Genomic DNA, 21,132 nt, shown 5'->3' with positions numbered 1-21,132 from the left:
TGGATTAAGACTGAGTACAGTGGGTCATGGAGCATGGTAGAGTTAACAGGATAAAAAGGAATCGCACTATGACTTTGGGCTCCCTGGCATGGTGTTCTTCAGTTAACTGAGCATAGGCACTCTGTAACCTTATTTGACATTAACATTTTAACATTCATAAATATTGGGCTTTGCAAAATCACTTACTATAATTTTGTTTTTGTCCAATGATAGCTTCTCAGCAGTTGGTATGAGACTCAATTTTGCTCTTTTAACATGTTTATTAAAAAGATGTATTTGCAGGAATTTCTCTTCTGAATTTATATATCCTGTGCTTTTAAGTGTTCTATTATTAATATTAATTTGAACCATGTCAAATTGTGTTTTTTAGGTCAAAATCAGTCAGATATTGGCAATTTCATATGATTCTAATATGACCTAGTTAGTCCTAAGCAGCAAAGACTGGGAGGCAAATACCACCAGTTGGAGGAGAAACTTTGACTCTTAAGTGTTTTCATTCTGTTGTTGTGGGGGGTTTTTTGCCATTAAGGGAATTTTGACAAGTTTATTTCAACTTGTGCATTGGTTTTTTCCATTAGTTAAATGGAACAAATTGCAAACTCGAATAGAATTTTTAAATGCTTATTCATATACAAATCAGTACAGATCACTGGAAGAAAATTATAAATGTGGTTTATTCCCCAACTATCTAAATGTTTAGGTCACTGTGTTTCTCATTTGGGCAATGTAATGATTCAGATATATAATTCTTTGGCAAATTGGAAATCAGTGTTTTGAAAAAACTTGAGAATCACTGTCATTAATTTACTCCATTATTTCACATCTTCTGACTGGCAGAATATACCTGCTATATGCTATCTATATACTCCCAAACACATCTGCAGCTGAGAGATGAAACCTGGAGCTATTTTTAAACCACAATCATGTGGCTGTGCTTTTGGCCAGGTGCTCACCTCTGAAGATTTCAAGAATCAAAATATCTTATTTCCATTACTTGCAGGAAACCACATATTAGTAACATAAGACAGACTATCTAAATTTTAATACTTGGAATTTATTCAGGCTTCCCAGAGAATAGTTGTATTTTCACATCTAGATAAAAATAAGCTTGAGGAAACAGGCTAGTCTTTCTGACTTTGATCTTAAAGATGAAACCACAAGAACTAACAACTTGCATGTGGCCTAAAATTCTATAAAGTTTACTGATGTTCATATTTACATTTAATCCTGATTGTAAACTTGTGAAATACTTTCAGCACTTTTGGAGTAGAAACTGCACAGGTAGGGACTTCCCTGGTGGTCCAGTGGTTAAGACTCTGTGCTTACACTGCAGGGGGCACGGGTTTGATCCCTGGTCAGGGAACTAAGACCCTGAATGCTGTGTGCCCAAAAAAAAAAAAAAAAAAAGCGCACTGGTATAGAAGACAAAGATTAAGACCCTGCTTTGAACATGGAAAGCATTCTAGGCAAGTTATTTAACCTCTTCTTATCTCAGTTTCCTCATTATAAAATGAGGGTCTCAACATTGGTATTCATTTATTTATCAAGCACCTAGTATGTCCCAAGTAGTGTTCTAGTCACAGAAACTATAGCAGTGAACAAAGTTTAAAAAAACAAAACAAACACAACTTAATTTCATGGAATTGATTTAGCATGGGAGGGGTAGAAAATATGAACCTGGGCAAGGAGAGAAGCAGTGATGGTAGAGTATTGATACGTCATATAAGGTGGTTAAGGGAGGCCCTCATTGATAATATGTCATTTAATAGTAGACCTGAAAGAAGTGACAGAGTGAATGGTGTATGCATTTTGGTGAAAAGTGTTCTAGGCAGAGGGAACAGAATGTACAAAGGTCTCAAGGCAAAGGGATGCCAACAAGGCTAAAACAAAATGAAAAAGTGAGGGGCAAAGGTTTGAGGGGAGTGGTGGCATGGATCATTGCACCTTGGAGTCCACTGCAAAGACTTTGGTTTTTAGACTTAGAGTGAGCTGGAGCCTTTGGAGGGTTTTGAGTAGAGGAGTGACTTTACTTACATTTTAACAAGATCACCCTGATGCCCTGTTGAGGGTAGATTATAAACAGGCAAAGGCAGTACCAGGGAGACTATTTAAGGAGATCACTGCTATAATCCAGGTGAAAGAAAGTGACTTGGGACATGGGAGTAGGTGTGGAGATTGTGGGAAGTGCTCCTATTCTGGCTCTATTTTATTTACCTTTTTAAATTTTTTTAAATTGAGCTGGGGCTTCCCTGGTGGCGCAGTGGTTAAGAATCCACCTGCCAATGCAGGGGACATGGGTTCGAGCCCTGGTCTGGGAAGATCCCACACGCCGCGAAGCAACTAAGCCAGTGTACCACAACTACTGAGCCTGTGCTCTAGAGCCTGCAAGACACAACTACCGAGCCCACATGCCACAACTGCTGAAGCCTGTACGCCTAGAGCCCGTGCTCCGCAACAAGAGAAGCCACTGCAATGAGAAGCCCCGTGCACTCAACGAAGAGCATCCCCCGCTCACTGCAACGCCCGTGCACAGCACTGAAGACCCAGCACAGCCAAAAATAAAATAAATTAAAAAAAATAAATTAAAAAAAAATTAAAAATAAAATACTAAAAAATAGAGCTACTCATATTTTTAAAAAATTGAGCTATAATTGACATATAACATTGTATTAGTTTCAGGTGTGCAACATAATGATTTGACATATGTATATATTGCAAAATGATTGCCACAATAATGCTAGTTAACATCCATCACCACACACAGAAACAATTTTTTGTGTGTGATGAGAACTATTTAACTTTTTATTATAGAAAATGTCAAACATAGGTAAAACATAGTAGACTAGTATTGATATAATGAACCTCCATGTACACATCACTCACCTTCAACAATTACCAACTCATGATCAATCTTGTTTCTTCTATATTCCCATTTTCTCCATTCTGTAGTTTTGCAGCAAGGCCCACATATCATGTAATTTCATCTAAAAATACTTCAGAATGTATCACTAAAAGAATTTAAAAGACAACAATATTATAATCATATCTAAAAAGTTTTAAATAATTTTTAATGCCCTCAAACATGGATTCTGTATATATTTTAAAGATAGAGCCTACAGGTCTTGCTCATGGTTTATTTATTTTTTTGGCTGGCCTGCACAGCAGTTTGTGGGATCTTAGTTCCCTGACCAGGGATTGAACCCGGGCCCTCGGCAGTGAAAACACTGAGTCCTAATTGCTGGACCACCAGGGAATTCCCATTGCTCATGGTTTAGATGTGGAGAAAGAGGAGCCAAGGATGACACTGAAGTTTTTGGCTTGAGCAACTGGTAGTGTTTTACTGACATTTATAAGGAAAACACTGTTGGAGGAGTAGTTATGGCGGGCAGGGTGAACCAGGAGTTTGGTTTAGGACCTGTCCAGTTTGAGATGTCTATTCGATATCCAAATAGAGATATTGAGTTGGCAGCTATATATATGTTTCTGAAATTTGGGAAGATCAGGCTGGAGGTAGAAATTTGGGAGCTGATACCACAATGATGGTACTGAAAGTCAGAAAACTGTTTGATGTCACCAAAGAAGTGAATGTAAGTGGAAAAGAGGACTGAGGACTGAACCCTGGAGTACTCCCAACACTTAGTCAGGGATAAGAAAGAACCAGCAAGGGATAGAACACATGACCAGTGAAACAGGAAGAAAACAGAGTGGTATTCTGAAAGCCTAGTGAAGAAAGTATTTCCAGGAGGATGCAATCACCTGTGTCAAATGCTGCTAATATATTAAGAGAGGCAAGGACTAAGAGATGACCGTGGAGTTAGCAAGGGTGAAGGTCATGGATGATGCTGAAAGAGTTATTTTATCAGAGTGACGGGGATGAGAGAATGCCTTGCTTGGGTTCAGGAGAATCAGAAGAGAGATGAACAGTGGCTATAATATAAATCTTTTAAGGAGTTTTTGCTGATAAGGGGTGTTGAGAGGAATATGAAGTCAAAAGAGAGTTTTGGGGGCTTCCCTGGTGGCACAGTGGTTGAGAGTCCATCTGCTGATGCAGGGGACACAGGTTCGTGCCCTGGTCCAGGAAGATTCCACATGCCGTGGAGCGGCTGGGCCCGTGAGCCACGGCCGCTGAGCCTGCGCGTCCGGAGCCTGTGCTCCGCAACGGGAGAGGCCACAGCAGTGAGAGGCCCGCGTACCGCCAAAAAAAAAAAAAAAAAAAAAAAAGAGTTTTGTTTTTAAAGCAGGATATATTAGCACTGATGGGGATGATCATGGAATGAGACAGTGAGAATGTTAAATAATATATATGGGTACCTAACACATAGAAGGCATACAAATGTTAGTTCTTTTCTCTTCGGGCCTTTTTAATAAAGAGTTAAACAAGCTGGAGCCACAGACAGCTATTTTACTAATTAGTGGGCATCGAGAGCAGAATTATTTAGCTTTAGATAATTGTGCAAGGCAAAATGTGGGTGAAATACAGATATATGTGGCATATTTGGTTACATATAATAATAAACCCGAGAAAACAAGGCAGGGTTTCTTTTTCTCATGTGAAAGAAGTCTAGAGGTTGGAAGCCTGGAATGGGTAGTACTGTGGTTTCATGGTGTTATCAGTGACTTGGGCTCTCTCTCATTCTGGACTCTATTTTCAAGACCACCTTCCTGTCCAGGATAGCTGCTAGAGGCCTAGCCATCACGTCCCAGTCTCCACAGCAGGAAGGAAGAAAGAGAAAGGAAGGAGGAAGAAGGGCTTGATCCCTTCATTCTAAGGAAACTTCTTGGAAGTTCCACACAACATTTCCATTTATATCTTTCTGACCAGAACTTGACCTGCCAGGGAGGCAGGGAAATACAGTCTTTCAATAGGGCATATTTCTCTCCTGAATAAAATAGGGGTTTTATTACAAAGGAAGAAGCAGAGAATGGATATTAGGGTAGGCTGTTAGCAATCTTTGCCTTAGTATTTGTGGGAAGAGCATGGACAAAAGACCTATGTTTGAACCCTAGCTCTACCATATACTGGTTATGGCCTTGAACAAGTTATTTTATCTCTGTGCCTCAATTTTCTCTTCTTTAAAATTGAGCTAATACTAGTGCTCAGAATACTAGTGCTACTCTGAGGATTAAATGAAATAATACAAGTAAAGTGCCATTGTGTCTGGCATATAATAGGCACATAATAAATAACACTACATATATGAAATAAAAATTAGTCATCTAGCAGGCCATTGAGAGATGGTGTCTTAGTCTCTTCAGGCTGCTATACCAAAATTCCATAGATTGGATGGCTTATAAACATCAGAAATTTACTTCTCACAGTTCTGGAAGCTGGGAAGTCCAAGATCGAGGTGCCTGCAGATTTGGTATCTGGTGAGGGTATGTTTCCTGGTTCATAGATGGCCATCTTTTCACTGTGTTCTCACATGGTACAAGGGGTGAGGGAGCTCTCTGTGACCTCTTTAATAAGGGCTTTTCCCTCATGACCTAATCACCTCCCAAAGACCCTACCTCCAAACATCATCACTTTGGGGATTAGGTTTCAACATAGGAATTTCGGGGATGGGGGGGACACAAACATTCAATCTACAGCAGATTGTATTAGTTAATTGGGCTGACTGGCTGCTTACAGGTTCAATATGAGAGTTACCATATCCACTTCCCCTTTGTTACATAAGAAATACCCCAAGATCTAAGAGAGTTGTAACATACTGTCAATGGCATTTATTGACTCCAGTTAACTTAATCATGTCCCTTAAGCTTATGCTTTCAATGAATCCCTTTATCTGATACCAGCCAAGCTGCAAGCCCTGAGACAAGTAATCTGGTTAAGGCCTGCTGAAAAAATGCCTGTTTTACCAAACACATGTATCTTAAGCTTAGATCTTCAAAGAGTGGGAAAATGCTTCTCCAGCTCCTGCTGATTTTTAGGTCTCTGTTTTAGCCATCTTTGATAACATCTATTTTGGTTGGTTGACTTTGTAATTATTGGAGTCATAGTCAATGGCCAGTGTATACAGCACCTGGATCTAATTACAGGTGCTATTGTGTCCATCAACCCAGGCCCTGAGCCCCTGTATTTGCTGTATACAAAATGAGAAAGCTGCTGGTCAGCCCTGGGTTTTGCAATGTCATGAGTTATCATTTCCCACCCAAGGCAGGCAAGGGATGGACAAACACCTGGCTCTTGGCAGAGCTGGTAGCTCGAGTTAGCAGAAAATTCTTCAGCCAGTGAAGGAATTGTGATGAAGGGAGATAGGCCAAGTGGTCATACACTTCAGCTTGGCACCTAAAGGGAACTGCAGGAAACACATTGAATCCTATTAGGGAAAAGGCAATATTTTTATAGGTGAGTTCATTTCTCTCCCATGGAGATAATTTTCTCTTATCACATAACAAATTAATTTAGGCTGAAAGTGCAAGTGATGGATCAGATAAAAACAGTGCAGAATACTTCACCTGCCTTCAACCTTAAATTATTCAAGTGGCTGCAGCCACTGGTCAACAAGAAGGCAGAAGTTGTCTCACAGAGAAATGCCTGGCCTAAGAGGTGAGGGCTCTTGCAGCATTCCCCCTAAGGCCTGAGAGGCGGTGCAGTGCACTGGAAAAATCAGAGCTTTGGCTCTGCCACTTAGTGATGTGGCCTTGGCGTTGAGTGAGTTACCTGACTTCTGTAAATGACAAAGTATGTAAAATAACTATGAGGACTGGCCCAAAGAGAGATGCTCCACCTGTCTGTGCCTTTTGTTTCCCTTGTTACAATGCACCTACTTACATTCTTTTCAATTATTTTTAAAACATTAAAAAATATAAACTAAAACATAAATGCAGGAAAACAAGTGTATCATTTAGTAAACTATTATAAGGTAAACACACTTGTATTTGAGTCAAGAAATAGAACTTTGTCAACCATTCCTGAATCTCCTCTCCTTCTCAAAGAAACTATCTTGACTTCATAGTGATCAAGGAATTGACATACTCAAGTGTGCATCTCAAGGCACTGGAGTTTAGTCTTGCCCATTAAAAAAAATTTCATGCGCCTTTTAAATGATTTACAGGCTCCTCCACCATCTTTTTCTTTTCCTTAAAATCATCTGTTGAAGAACATGCATTGTCTGATATGCAGTTTCCTAGTCTGGATTTTGCTGATTTCATTTTTATTGGTGTAGGTCTGCATGTTCTTTTGTCAGTTGTGTATTTTGCAAATTGACAGCTAGATACAGAGGCGAGATTAGACTCAGGTTCAATACTTTTGGCAAGATTAAAGGAAGTGATATATTCTTTCATCTGGAAGCATATAATATCTTGTCTTTTTGGTTTTTTTGAAGATCTAATTGACTTTATTGAATGATTTATGAATCAGGCAGCAAGTCATCTAGTAAATAGACAGGTGCTCCTTGTCTCTTTTTGGAATATTAGCAGCCATTGATGCTCAATGAGCACATCCATTATTCATTGGGGATTGCAAAATGGTGATATTCCATTTCTATCATTTATGAAATGTATTAGTTGGAGTCTTTATAAGGAGAATCTCCCTACAGCTATTTGGTTATCCAATGGTACAGTTTATATAAGAAAATTAAGATAAATGTTTAATTCTTTCCCTTTGTTTTTATAAGTTTTCAAGACAATGAATTGGTTCTCTATCATCATTTGAAGGCACCTAGTGTTTAAAGTATCATTATACTCATGAAAGATATATACATATATATGCCTATATGTGTATTTATGTGTACGTGTATACATATAATGCCATACACTCTGATTTTCACTTTTTAAAAAAATTTTCACTGGTTTTTTTGTATCCTTCCAGTAATATTCTACACATATAAAACCATTTATAAATGTTGATGATTATTTGTTTCACTATTTTGCTATTAAAAACAATGCGATATGGGATATCTTTCTTTTTTTTTTTTTGTGGTACGCGGGCCTCTCACTGCTATGGCCTCTCCCGCTGCGGAGCACAGGGTCCAGACGCACAGGCTCAGTGGCCATGGCTCACGGCCCCAGCCACTCCGCGGCATGTGGGATCCTCCCGGACCGGGGCACGAACCCGCGTCCCCTGCATCGGCAGGCGGACTCTCAACCACTGCGCCACCAGGGAAGCCCTGGAATATCTTTCTTTAATACTTCTTTATATATGAATATAATTGTGGGATAACTTTTTACAAGTGGAAATGCTTTTATAATTTTCATAGATAATGCCAAATTATCTTACACAGAATTCATACCAATTACATTGCCATCAACAATGAATCAGTGATAAGGGATCATTTCCAAAAATACTTTGAGTTGCAAGGGGGAAGCAAGGGGTCAGAAAAGGATTGGATTTTAATAGAGGGAGAAAGATGGGAAGAAGCCATGGTGGAGGTGAGGAATCGGAATTGGTTAAAGGTATTACAACCATAGAGCAGATGCTAATTCAAAATGGTGTCTGAAGAATAAAGGGGTAGGTGAAAGCAAACAGAAAATTCTGGTATTGGAAGGTGTGGTGGTGTAGAAAGAACAGTGAATTTGATGGCAGGAACATGTTCCACACTTACTGTCTTATTTAACTCTCACGGTAGCTTTAAGAGGTATTATTTCTGTTTTACAGATAAGATAGTAGAGGCTATGGGGATAACAATATTTTACAGGATTGAATGAAAGCTAAATGATATAATGTATGTGACATCATGTATTAGAGTGTGAGCTTCTTGATAGCAGTTATCTTAAACCTAGCACAGTGCCAGGTACATTCTGGAACGCAACAAACAATTTGCTGAATACTTTTAATGAATGATAGAACCTAACAAAGGTCTGCCACATAAGTTATGGCTATCAAGAAATGGTTATCGACTCTTTAAAGACCAGCAGCTAAAAGAAAAGTCTGGCTGGCCGTGGTATCACATTAGATTCTGGTACGTATGCATACATAATCAGTCATCTAATAGGTATAGGGATGACTTTCACAACTGATAATTATCAAAGAAATCTATAAAATGAATAATGCTGATTGAGAAAACCATGTATCTAAAATTTCTCTCTTAGATAAATTTAGGAGTCTATATTTTATGTTTTCCTTGGTAAACACTCTAGGGAAATAAAAAACAGCAGTTTACATATACTTTACTCATTAAATGGTAACAATCTATTAATGAATTGAGGTTGGTTTTTAAATTTAAAAATTTACTTCACCACTTCCTTTCAAAACTAATAAAGGCATTTTTATAATAAAAGGCACTTATGCCATAATGTTAATAAAAATGGAAATAAAATTCAGATCACTTAAAAGGAGGGAGCAAACCATAAGACCCAGTACAGTGGCTATAACTGAGCATCATGTTTGGTTTTGAATTCTTTACAAGAAAAAGGAAAAACAGTCAAGGATGCAGTTCTCATTATTAGAAAATAATTAAACATATCAGTTTTAATGGGAAGACAGTTTCTTTTGCTCCTGGTATTAAATTATAACCAAAACATTTCGTTGCATCTTAGGTAGAAGATCCAGACTAGGCAGTGACTTTAAAGAACAAATGCTAACTAGATAATCCTTCTAGTTTTCCATCAGCTTTTCTCTAACCTTAAGTTTCCAGAGTGTTTTTCTATTTAATAATCCTATCATTAGTGCCAAGTACCCAGAAAACACATGATGTTTGTTGTATGAATTCTTGAATTAAAAGAAATGTTGTTGCCAATCTTTATTTAGTATTCAATAATAAAGGAGGCAGAATGGGGCAATAGAGTCCTGGAGTAAGACTTAGGGTACTTCACATTCTAATCTCTACCTTATGTAAATGTGAATTTTGGGAAGACTTTTAGCATCTTTGGGTCTCAGTTTCCTCATCTATGAGGTTTAGACCAGTGCTTTTTAACCTTGGATTCACATTAGAATCACCTGGAGAGTTTAAAAAAACTACTGATATGTGAGATTTATCCTCACAAATTCCGATAAATCTGGTCTGGGATGAGATCTAGGCATCAATATGGTTTTAAAAGGTCCCAAGTGATTTAAATGAGCAGCCTATGGATGAGAACCACTGATTCAGATGTTTTCCAAGGTCCCCTCCAGGTCTAAAATGCTAAGAACTGATGAGATGCAATATTTAGAAATTTAATAACTGTTTAACAGTCTAATAAGGTAGCTGCAACTTTGAGGGTAGTTTTTTTTTATCATCTAAAAGGAGTAAAAATCCTGGGACATTTATTATTAAATGATAATTCATGGCAGGTCAAATACTGTAATATAGTCACAAATAATTCAGCCATAAAAGATGGACAAAATGCTTAGGGGACAATCTTAACTCAGTTTTCATTGTTGTGTGAGGTATGGGGGACAGAGATAACTTGCTCATGGTAAGGAATCTAATAGGATTAGGAATTGCCCATCAAGGCAGGACCTCAGAAGGTCTTCAGTGTAGGGGGAATCAGATATAAACCCTCAGCAGTGGAGGAAGGAAACAGTCCCTAAGAAGTTATAGTCATAATCTGACCCCTGTATGATTTAGCAACCCAAATTCAGCTCATTTGGCGGATCTAAAAAACTCTCACAGTAGAAATTAACACAACATTATAAATCAATTATACTTCATAAAATAAATTAAAAAAATAAAAAGCCCTCAAATATGAATTTAGTTTAAGTTGTTTTATACTGGTAGTGATTCCAGGCACTTGGCAGAAGCAAATGGAAATCCTTCCCCAGAAAACATTTTCTTAGGCCTCAGAATTCTTATAAATAATTTTCCAAAGAAAACAAGTAGCTCCAGCTAAACTAGGCCTCAAGGAAACATGGCATTATGAGTGAGAACCAGCAGAAAAAAAATATGACAATAGGGACCTATCAAGACTTTAGTTACTGAAACTGTCAAACACAGAATATAAAACAACTATGCTTACTGTGTCTGAAGTAGTAACAGACAAACCTGAAAATGTCTAGAGGAAAAAGAACACTTTAAAATGTGATCTAGCAAATTCGAAAAAAAAAATCCAGCTTTCAGAAAATATATAATTTTTGAAAGAAAAACTCAATGGGTAGGTAGAAAAGTAGATTAGACACAGATGAAGATGTCAGAAGAAATTGTATAGAATGCAGCACAGATATAAAAAGGAAAACAATCAAGGAAAGGTTAAGAGAAATGAAAGAGTGAGAATGCATAACATGTTTAATTGGAATTCTCAAATGAGAGTGAATGGAGTAGAGGCAATATTTTAAGATTATGGCTGAGAAATCTTTAGAACTGTTGAAAGGCACTAATGCACAGATTCAGTAAACTTAATGAATCTCAAGAAGAATTAAAAGAAGAAATCCGAGGCTTCCCTGGTGGCACAGTGGTTGAGAGTCCGCCTGCCAATGCAGGGGACGCAGGTTCGTGCCCTGGTCCGGGAAGATCCCACATGCTGCGGAGTGGCTGGGCCCGTGAGCCACGGCCGCTGAGCCTGCACGTCCGGAGCCTGTGCTCCGCAACAGGAGAGGCCACAACAGTGAGAGGCCCATGTACCGTAAAGAAAAAAAAAAAAAAAAAAAAGAAGAAATCCATATCTCAACACATCATTAATAGAACTGAGGAACACTAAAGGCAGAATAAAAATATCCAGAAAGAAAAATATCAGATTACTTAAAAAAAAAAAAAAAAAAGGCAGTTAGCTGATTTCTCAACAGCAATGAGAGCCAGGGACAGTTGAATGGCATTGTGAGTGGAAAGAGAATAACTCCTACCCTAGAATTCTACACTCAGAGAAAATATCTTTCAAGATTGAGAGTGAAAAATTGGGAATTCCCTGGTGATCCAGTGGTGAGGACTTGGTGCTTTCACTGCTGTGGCCTAGGTTCAGTCCCTGGTTGGGGAACTAAGATCCTGCAAGCTGTGTGGAGTGGCCAAAAAAAAGAAAAAGATTGAGAGTGAAAATAAAGACATCTTCAAACAAATAAATAAATATGCAAATTCAAAAAACCTGAGTTTTCCATCAAGAAAATCTCAACAGAAGAAATAATTCTGGGGACTTCCCTGGTGGCACAGTCATTAAGACTCTATGCTCCTGATGCAGGGGGCCTGGGTTTGATTGCTGGTGATCCCACATGCATACCGCACACAACTAAGGAGCCCGCCTGCCCCAACTAAAGACCTGGTGCAACCAAATAAATAAATAAACAGTAAACTGCCAAAGCTAGGACACTCAAAACTCAAAAAACAACTCTGGATTAAAAGAAAAAACTACATAGATAAAAGTTAAAAAAAAAAATTCTGAAGGTTTTATTTCAGACCAAAGGAAAGTGATATAAGATCTAGGATAAAACATAAATTGAAGAGCAAAGAGAATGGTAAATATGTGGGTAAATCTAAAACAAAAACAAAAAAAAATATAAAAAACTGACTATAGAAACTATATCTTGTGGAGTTAAAAATATAGAATTAAAACTTATGACAAACATAATTAAAAGAAATAGTAAATGTATTAAAAAGATTTAAGGTCTTTGGGAAAGGATTATAAGAAAAAGAAGAAGTCACAGAACATTGAATAGACAGGATAAACAGGAAGCATGAAATATGATAAACTCAAATATATTTAAATTATTACATTAATTGTTAATGGATGAAATATTCCAGCTAGAGGACAAAGATTGTCAAACTGGACAATAAAACAAAACCAAACTATATGAGGTTTACAGGAAACATTTCTATGATGTAAAGCTACAGAAAGATTTAAAAGAGAAATGAGGGACTTCCCTGGTAGCACAGTGGTTAATAGTCCGCCTGCCAATGCAGGGGACATGGGTTCGATCCCTTGTCCAGGAGGATCCCACATGCCACGGAGCAACTAAGCCTGTGGGCCACAACTACTGAGCCTGCTCTCTAGAGCCCACGAGCCACAACTACTGAAACCTGCACGCCCTAGAGGCCACGCTCCGCAACAAGAGAAGCCACTGCAATGAGAAGCCTGCGCACCACAATGAACAGTAGCCCTGCTTGCCACAACTAGAGAAAAGCCTGTGCACAACAACTAAGACCTAATGCAGCCAATAAATAAACAAACAAATAAAAGAGAAATGAAAAACAAAACCCACTAACCAAGACAAAACTAATGTAGTACAGTAATAACAATTAGATTTTAGGACAAAAAGCATTAATAGCAATGAAACGGGACTTTCCCCATGTCCATCAGGAAGACACAAGATTGAATTTGTGTCTAATAACATAGCCTCAAAATGAAATAAAAATTGACAGAACTAAAAGGAGAAATATACATATTCATAATCATAGAGGGAGATTTAAAAATCCCTCTTTCAATAATTAATAAAACAAGGGAAAAGTCAGTACAGATATAGATAATTTGAACATGATTAATATATTTAATACACACATATAAAATTCTGTGCCCAGTAACTGCAGAATATATGTTCTTTTCAAGCACACCTAGAACATTTACAATCTGGCTATAGATTGGGCCAGAAAATGTCTCAACAAATTTCAAAGGACTGAAATAATATAGAATAATTTTTCTGACCACAGTGTAATTCAGGTAGAAATCATTCATAAAGAGATAGCTAGGGAAAGAATCCTTTCTGTTTGGAAATGAAGAAATACATTTGTAAAAAATTCAGGGGTCAAAGAACCCACATGGAAATTATAAAACATTTTGAGCTGAATAATAAAACACTAACATACAAGTTTGGTCTCAGGAGAGTCTAGATAAAAGACAGATTTTGAATTAAACAGCTTATGGGTGGTAACTACAGATGAGTGGATAAATTCAACCAAAGAGTACATGTATTGGGTTGGCCAAAAAGTTCATTCGGGTTTTCAACAGAAGGGCCAATAACAGAACACTGAGGCACCATCTTTTAAAAGGCAGGCAAATGAAGCAGTCAAGGATAATAAGAGGGGATGATCAGACAGTACCTCTAAGAGCTGAGTAAGAAAGGACCCTGACCAGCCCCATGCTTCAGGGAGACTGATGCTTTGGAGTGTCTTCCTCAAGATTTTCTAAATTCACCTCCAGTTCCTGGAACTAAGGAAGGCACCCTGAGCCTGGATCTGGTCCCCACGTAGATGTGGTCGCCAGAATGCCTCTCTTGAGATTTTCAAGTCCCACTTTGGTGCTGGGACACGTGCCATTTCTCCCATCTGAGGTACTCTCTGACCCTCTAACCCATTCACCTACTCTTCATGTGGAACAAATGCTCTAAGGAGCTCTGGGTCTTGTGCCTATGGAATTTCCCTGGGTCTGAAGAGTGGACCATTTCTACTGGCCGAAGCAATATTTCCTTCACACAATAGTAGGAAACTGAGCTGCCAGAATGGTGCTTTTAGGTGACTCTCATATTGGACACAGAATGAATTCAGGGTTTTGGGTTACCAAACTATTGACCCTTGAGATTGAGTTGTATGTGTGGGTCTGTGCATTGGCTCCCACTGGTCTGTGTTCCAACTATGGGACTGTCTTTGGTCTGTAGACCACCAAGTTTGTGAGGATGGTGACATTGTTCTTAAATTCTGTCCACCTCCCACCACTGGCACCAGGGAGGTCCCCTTACCCTCTCTGCAGGTTCTGCACTGTGTGTCAGGACAGGCCCATCTAATCTGAGGCCTTTTAAGACTGCTGCTCTGCTATGCCAACTGGCTCTTCCAATCAATGTCCTCTCATTTCCAATTGACAGCGACCTTGTGCCCTCTAGGTATGGGCTTAAGCCATGCTGATGGAGGAATGGGCATTCCTTGCACAAATGAAACTATTCTTCTTGCTCCATCCGTGGGCCTCTTGACTATTCTTCCTGGGTGTGGCTAAGAGATCACAGTTTGGGAATGCAGTAATTACAGCCTAAAAAGTTCAAGAGAAGACACGGTTAGAACATGTGCTCTACGTTTATGCTAGAAAAGTCCAAATGCTAAATATCACCAGAAAATGAATTATTATTCACATTTTCCTGCATACTCTGTGTAAGATCTGCATTTTTGGTAATCATCAGTGAAGCAGAGTAACAACATTTGAGAGAGTTACTGGAAGCCAGTACTCACGGTGGCACAATGGATGCAGCATGAGTAAAGATGTAACCAGCATTAAATAAATGACATTAGGGAACTGTAGAGGTAAGATCTACATAGTTCAATACAATAGTAACTACATTACTACTCTTTAATCACAGTGGGAGATATGAAATTAGCCAGGAATGGCACATTTGACAATAAAGAACATGAAGAGACTATATCCTTGGCCTGAGAAAGGGGTGCTGCCTGTATACTATAAAGAATCTTCACATGCACTGACTGGTCAATAAATGCACATCTTTTTCTTATCCATTATTCTAAATCTTCATTGATGAACTCTACCTTACATGGGACCATGAATTTTGTAATACATCTTAAAATCAAATTGTTTATATAGGGCCCAGCAAAAAAAAAAAAAAATTGCCCTGCAGGCATACCTGATCAGAGACTAGGAGAAACCAGAAACCATGAAAATGTTACCTGTATATAGAGTGCAAAGAGATCAAATAAAATAAGGAATGACAAATCCATTGGATTTGAGGGTTAGAAAACTACCAACACCATAGCCACTGGAGGTGGGGGAGAGAGAATAGATTGCAGCAGGTTGAATAGTGAGTGATGTGAAAGCTGACAGTGACTATTTTTTGATGGAGACTGGCTATAAACAATAGTAGCTAGAAGTGAGGGAGCAAGTATTACATGGAGTATCAAAAAGAATGAGTGAAACCGACTGTACATCACTAAGTAAAAATTCTTGAGTACATAGTGATAGAGAGCAGGAAATGGAAACTCATTAACACCACTGGTAGGCAACTATAATACAGACTCTTTACTCTTAAAAAAAGGAAATAAAAGAAAAAAAGTACCTGTAGACTAGAGAGATCTGGTGGGCAACATCTTAAGCAAGCAATCTCACTAAGCATCATTAATAGTGGGATAACTTGATACTGTGTCTCCATTGATACAATATGAAGTGCACAACATAAATCCATGAAATATCTCTGCCCAAACCCTAAATCTAATCAAGTCTTTAGACCTTATTTACAGGAAACACTGGAGACAGAGAGACAAGGTAGTGATACTACAAAGAAGCAAATACAAAAATCTGTATGTGGGACATTCTACAAAACAATGGTCTGATATTTTCATAAACCCAATGTTGTGGAAAAAAAAGAGGTGAACTTCTAGAAAAAGACACAGGAGACGTAACCAAACCCCATGGAGTCACCTTAATGAAATCCTGGTTAAACGACATCGACAACAATTACAACTTAGGGACAAGTAGAAAAACTTAAATATGGGCTAAACATTAGACAATGTTGTAGAACTACTGTTATAGTTTTTAGTGTGATAATGATATTGTACCAATAATTATGTAGAAGAAAGTCCTTAAGAAAACTCATGTTGAAGTATTTCAAGGTAAAATGTCATATCTGCAGCTTACCTTAAAAAGGTTCAGCAAAGGGACTTCCCTGGTGGCGCAGTGGTTAAGAATCTTCCTGCCAATGCAGGGGTCACGGGTTTGAGCCCTGGTCCAGGAAGATCCCACATGCCACGGAGCAACTAAGCCACATGCCACAACTACTGAGCCTGAGCTCTAGAGCCCGTGAGCCACAACTACTGAGCCCACGTGCCACAACTACTGAAGCCCACGTGCCTAAAGCCCATGCTCTGCAACAAGAGAAGCCACCACAATGAGAAGCCCGTGCACCACAATGGAGAGAAGCCCCCACTCACCGCAACTAGAGAAAGCTCGTGCGCAGCAACGAAGACCGAATGCAGCCAAAAATAAATAAGCTAATTAAAAAAGGTTCAGCAGAAAACAACTATATGTATCTATAGACACAATGGAAAAAATACACCCATACACAAAAGGCAAAATATCAAATGATTGAATCTAGGTCGTATGTATAGATGCTGTAACATTGTATCATTCTTTCAACTTTTTTGCAAGTTTTCAAAATTAAAAGTGGGGGAAGGGGAGAGAGCCAGTAGAGCAAGACGATAAAGATGGGTATAATGGATCAACAGCCCAAAAAGAAAGATTAGCACTAAATAGGAGGTGTGCATTATCTCTGAGGTTAGAGGAAGAAGAGTTGTGGGTGAGTCGATACAGACAAGTGGGTAAGTATGGGTGTGGGAAGGTAAGGGAATACAGGTGATCTCCGTGAAGTACGAGGCAAGAGTAGGTAGGTCGGTGGCACGAAGAATGGTGAGTATCTGGAATAGTTGCTGTGGGGAATGGCAAAGAGAGCTGACCAGAGACGCACAAATATTTTACAGGGTGCAGCTGAGGTGCTGCTAAGGACGTGAATGTCTAGAAACTATTCTTCATTTTTGCTCCTTATTAGCCCTTTGAGCTTATCTCCCTATCAGAGACCTGTTTACTCTTCTAGACCATGAGTTTCTGAGGTAAGAGCTTGACTTTCATTTTTGAATTCCCAGCACCTAGCATAGTGCCTGGCATGTAGTAAGCATTCAACAAATAATTACTGGATAAAATAGTGACAGTTTCACATTTACCTCTAAATTGTAAGTTTTTATTGACCTTTCTTCTTATCCCCAGCCCATAGATGCTGCTGGGTTAACTGATTCTCTGCCATGCTCCCAGAGCAACATAAATTTAATATCCGTTAAAAACTTCTATCATCGCATTTACTGCATTGTATTGAAATTGTCCATTGTATTTCTGTCTTACCCAGTAGACTAAAATCTTTTAAGATCAGTGGCGTTGTAGCTTTGTATCACAAACTCAGAACAGTAGTTGGCTTAATACATGGTAGACATTTTCTGATCTAAGCTGAACAATTAAGAAAGACTTTAAGTTTTGGTTTGCAAAGGTTTTATTTCTGAATGTATGTGTGATTTTAACAAATACTTTCAATAAGCAAAACTGACAATATTACATAAGTACAATCAATAATATAAGATAAAGTGCCAAATTATCTGAAATCAGAGTATTCTGGATAAAACACTGGGAAGAACAATGGCTTCCCCCCATATAAAAAGGCACAACAGCACCTCTTTTCTATTTGCTTCTCTTCAAGTGTTCAAAATGGTAAGAATGCTTTCCGTGACACTGGAGGCAAGAGTTTCCAAACAGACTTACCTTTAAAAGCTCAGAAATTGGGTTCAGGTGACATTTTATGAGAACAATTCAGGAGACCAAGCACTTTTAGTTTCAGGCACTGAAGGTGACCAACCTTCTGAAAATGGAAGGCAACATTTGACTTCTGAATGCGAAGCAAGTCCCAAAACCGACTCCTTGAAAATCCAGCCTAACCCTGTACTGTTATAGTCAGGAGATTTCTGTTCTGCTGCTGTAAGCATATTCTTCAAATTTAAGTTTTTCTTAATTAAGCATTTATCAGTTCTTTGTTTGACATATTTCAGTTTTTTTCTTGGTAACTCTTTTTGATCAGGAGAATTATAAGCAGCTGGGCATTTCCTTAGACCCATGGCCTGGAATCCAAGCATTTCTGAAGGAAATACTTTTTGTGTGGTAGGAGGGACCCATTCATCAACATCAGTTTCAAGGTACTTAGCAACAGGACAGTTGTTGGAGATCTCTGGTTGTGTAATACTAGATATAGTAGGGCTTCTGGATTTCTGGCTGGTTGTCTTTATATTTTTTGGACAGCTTGGGGTGGTTTGCTGTGCATCATTTACAGTGGAAATCCTTGTCTTTTTATAGTTAGCATCAAGGTCCAAATAAAAGGCAGGTAATTTTTTGAAAGCTCCTGTCATTCCATGAATTCTAGTTTGGTGGAATCCTATAACTGGAGTTGACTGTGAACATGGGACAAAGTCTTGGCTATCTTCAAAATCATATTCTGAATCTGACTGAAAATGAGGTGGAGAGGGACATGTTTTTAGATACAGAGAGGCAGATGTGTTTTGCAAGGATAACTTTTGTGAAGACTGGCTGGAGTTTTCAGAGAATGATCTCAATGAAAAATCAGATTCTGTAGGATGACTTTCTGCCGAAGACTTTCCCCACTGTAACAAAATATCCTGTGACTTTTTGGTCATTTCTGTTGCCATGTCCATTTCTTTAGGACTATCATCAAAGAGATCAGCAGAAGCATTGTAGCCACCTTCATGACCAGCAGAACAGTTTGCTGTTAGGTTATTACCAGTGTGCTCATAAGACATTTCTTTCAATGCGTTCGTACTTCTATCTGGCATACTGCAAAGAGCGTCTAAAGGATATGTGAGTTTCCTGCAAATTGTCAAACTGTCACCCTGGTTCTTTGGCCGCCTACAGTATTGTTTATTTTCTAAGTTGTGAAGGTTGGAAACATCATTATATCTCCTAGAACTCAAAGTTGTCAACTTTTCACTCCTTTCGGATAGTGATTTTTCTCCACATCCATTAAAATATTTGCTATTGAGACAAGAATGGTCAGTCTCTGAAGTATCGTGCTTCAGTGAAATTTCAGCCTCATGTGGTGGAATTCTGGTAGACTTAAGAGTAACTGTTGTGCCTGAGCCTTTTGAAGATGGAAACAGAACTGACAGGTAAACATTTGGTAGAAGATTTTCAGAAATGCCTCTTTCACTACTACTTACAGAGATAGTCTCTGCTGTGTTCTCTGGTTGTGACTCCTTATGAATGCTAGGACTTGGATTTGCTTCACAGTTGGAAAGGAAGTTATTTTTGCTGGAGTTTGCTTTGACTGTTGCTTGTGGTGATCTTAAGCCTACAGGTGGTGCATGCAAGGATCTAGTAGTTCTCTGTGGAGTCACGGATATCCTGCTGTGGTCTGCATGTAATTTACTGACGTCATTATCTAGATGACATTTCCTGCTACTGCCATCTGTCTGGGTTATAGCAATCTCACTTTCGATAGCTGCCAGAAATTTGTTTAGGCTTTCAGAGAGTGGAAGGTCAGCCCAGATCTCAGGGTCACAGTCCTGAGAACCCCCAGCTATCTCTTCAAGTCTGAGTGATGAAGGTGGACAACACACAGATCTCTCCTGAAAGCTAGCGGGGGTATCTACATCATGATACTGGTGACATGTTAGCTCACGCTGGGAATATATATTTTTAACTTCCACTGCACTGTGGAAGGATTTTGTATTACTTGGCTCAAGGGGCTCTTGCACTTTCAAAGGGAATAAATTAGAACCAGGAACTCCAATTTCATGATGATTGCTATGAACCGCACTTGGCTGATCAGCTTGTAAGCCAAGTTCTTCACCCAGCTTTTGTGCTGCACTGTTTTGATCCATATAAGAAACAGGGCTCCATAAACCCTGAATGGTATCATGGCAGCTATTGGAACCAGTGGCCTCTGCAGAGGAGATGCACATTCTGTTCTGGTGAAGAGTATCAATGGCCTCGCTTTGTTCTGAAGCTGAAAAATCATCATCATCTGTTAGTTGTGAAACAACGGAAGTGAGTTCAAGTGATAGCTGCCAGAATCCTGAAAAATCATCGCTGCCATGGGACTCAAAACAACAAGAACTGCTGTCAGGGCCACATATGCTGCTGACATCGCTATTTGAATTTTCTAAAGCAAGTAGGTGGCTATTAGGTGCCTGGGAGCCACAGCGAAGTTTCCTGATATCAGAAAGCTGCAAAAGCCGATGGAAATAGTCAATGACAGTGAAGCCTACGACACCTGGGTCTGGTAGAACAATCTGGCAAGCTACTAGCGCTTTAACTTCTCTCTTGTGGTCTGAGCACTGCTCTAAGAGGTTACTGGAACCTGAACCTTGTTGATGTTGGCTTTCAAAATTCTGTGAAAGAAGTAAATGAATTTAAATCAGAATAATATTTTCTTCCTTTGACTCAAATGTGAAACAGGGTTTTAAAAGGTTAAAAACAGATGCAACTATAACCCCCACCCCTGTAATTTCAATTCCTCTAGAGTTATAGGGTTTAACGCTAGAGGAATTGAAATTATGGGGAAGTAAACCTTGGAGTAAAGAGACTTGTCTTTAAATTTTGGTTCTAAAATTTCCTAGTGTTGGGACTTTGGACAAGTTATTAGCAGCCTTAGTTTTCTCATTTATAAAATAAGGATAAAAATGCAGGATTACTGTATTAGCAATAACACACAAAAAACTATAGTGCTTAGCAAATAGTAGTTGCTCAATAAATGGTAACTACTATTATATTTCTCATTAGCTTCCATAAGCTTTCAGTGTTTAAAGGAATGTT

The 21,132-nt window shown here is 38.7% G+C and overlaps 1 protein-coding gene across 11 annotated transcripts in view; it reads right to left on the bottom strand.

The window, feature by feature from the left end:
- Positions 1-2,878: 2,878 nt before the first annotated feature.
- Positions 2,879-21,132, bottom strand: part of DDIAS (DNA damage induced apoptosis suppressor) — a 35,765-nt gene continuing 17,511 nt past the window's right edge. For 9 of the 11 annotated variants that reach the window (XM_079929370.1, XM_079929369.1, XM_079929374.1 and 6 more), the window contains one exon: positions 17,799-20,708. In XM_079929370.1, coding sequence (XP_079785496.1) covers positions 18,108-20,708 — 2,601 coding nt within the window. In that variant the 3' untranslated portion in view covers positions 17,799-18,107. Of the gene's footprint in view, positions 3,009-14,512; positions 14,797-17,798; positions 20,709-21,132 lie in introns of those variants that run through there. The other 2 variants (XR_013829453.1, XM_079929368.1) reach the window with 2 other exon arrangements.

This window comes from Stenella coeruleoalba, assembly GCF_951394435.1.
Source record: "Stenella coeruleoalba genome assembly, chromosome: 8".
NCBI lineage: Eukaryota > Metazoa > Chordata > Mammalia > Artiodactyla > Delphinidae > Stenella > Stenella coeruleoalba.
The sequence above is the reverse complement of the archived record's forward strand: the minus strand, read 5'-3'. Positions and strand labels throughout refer to the sequence as shown.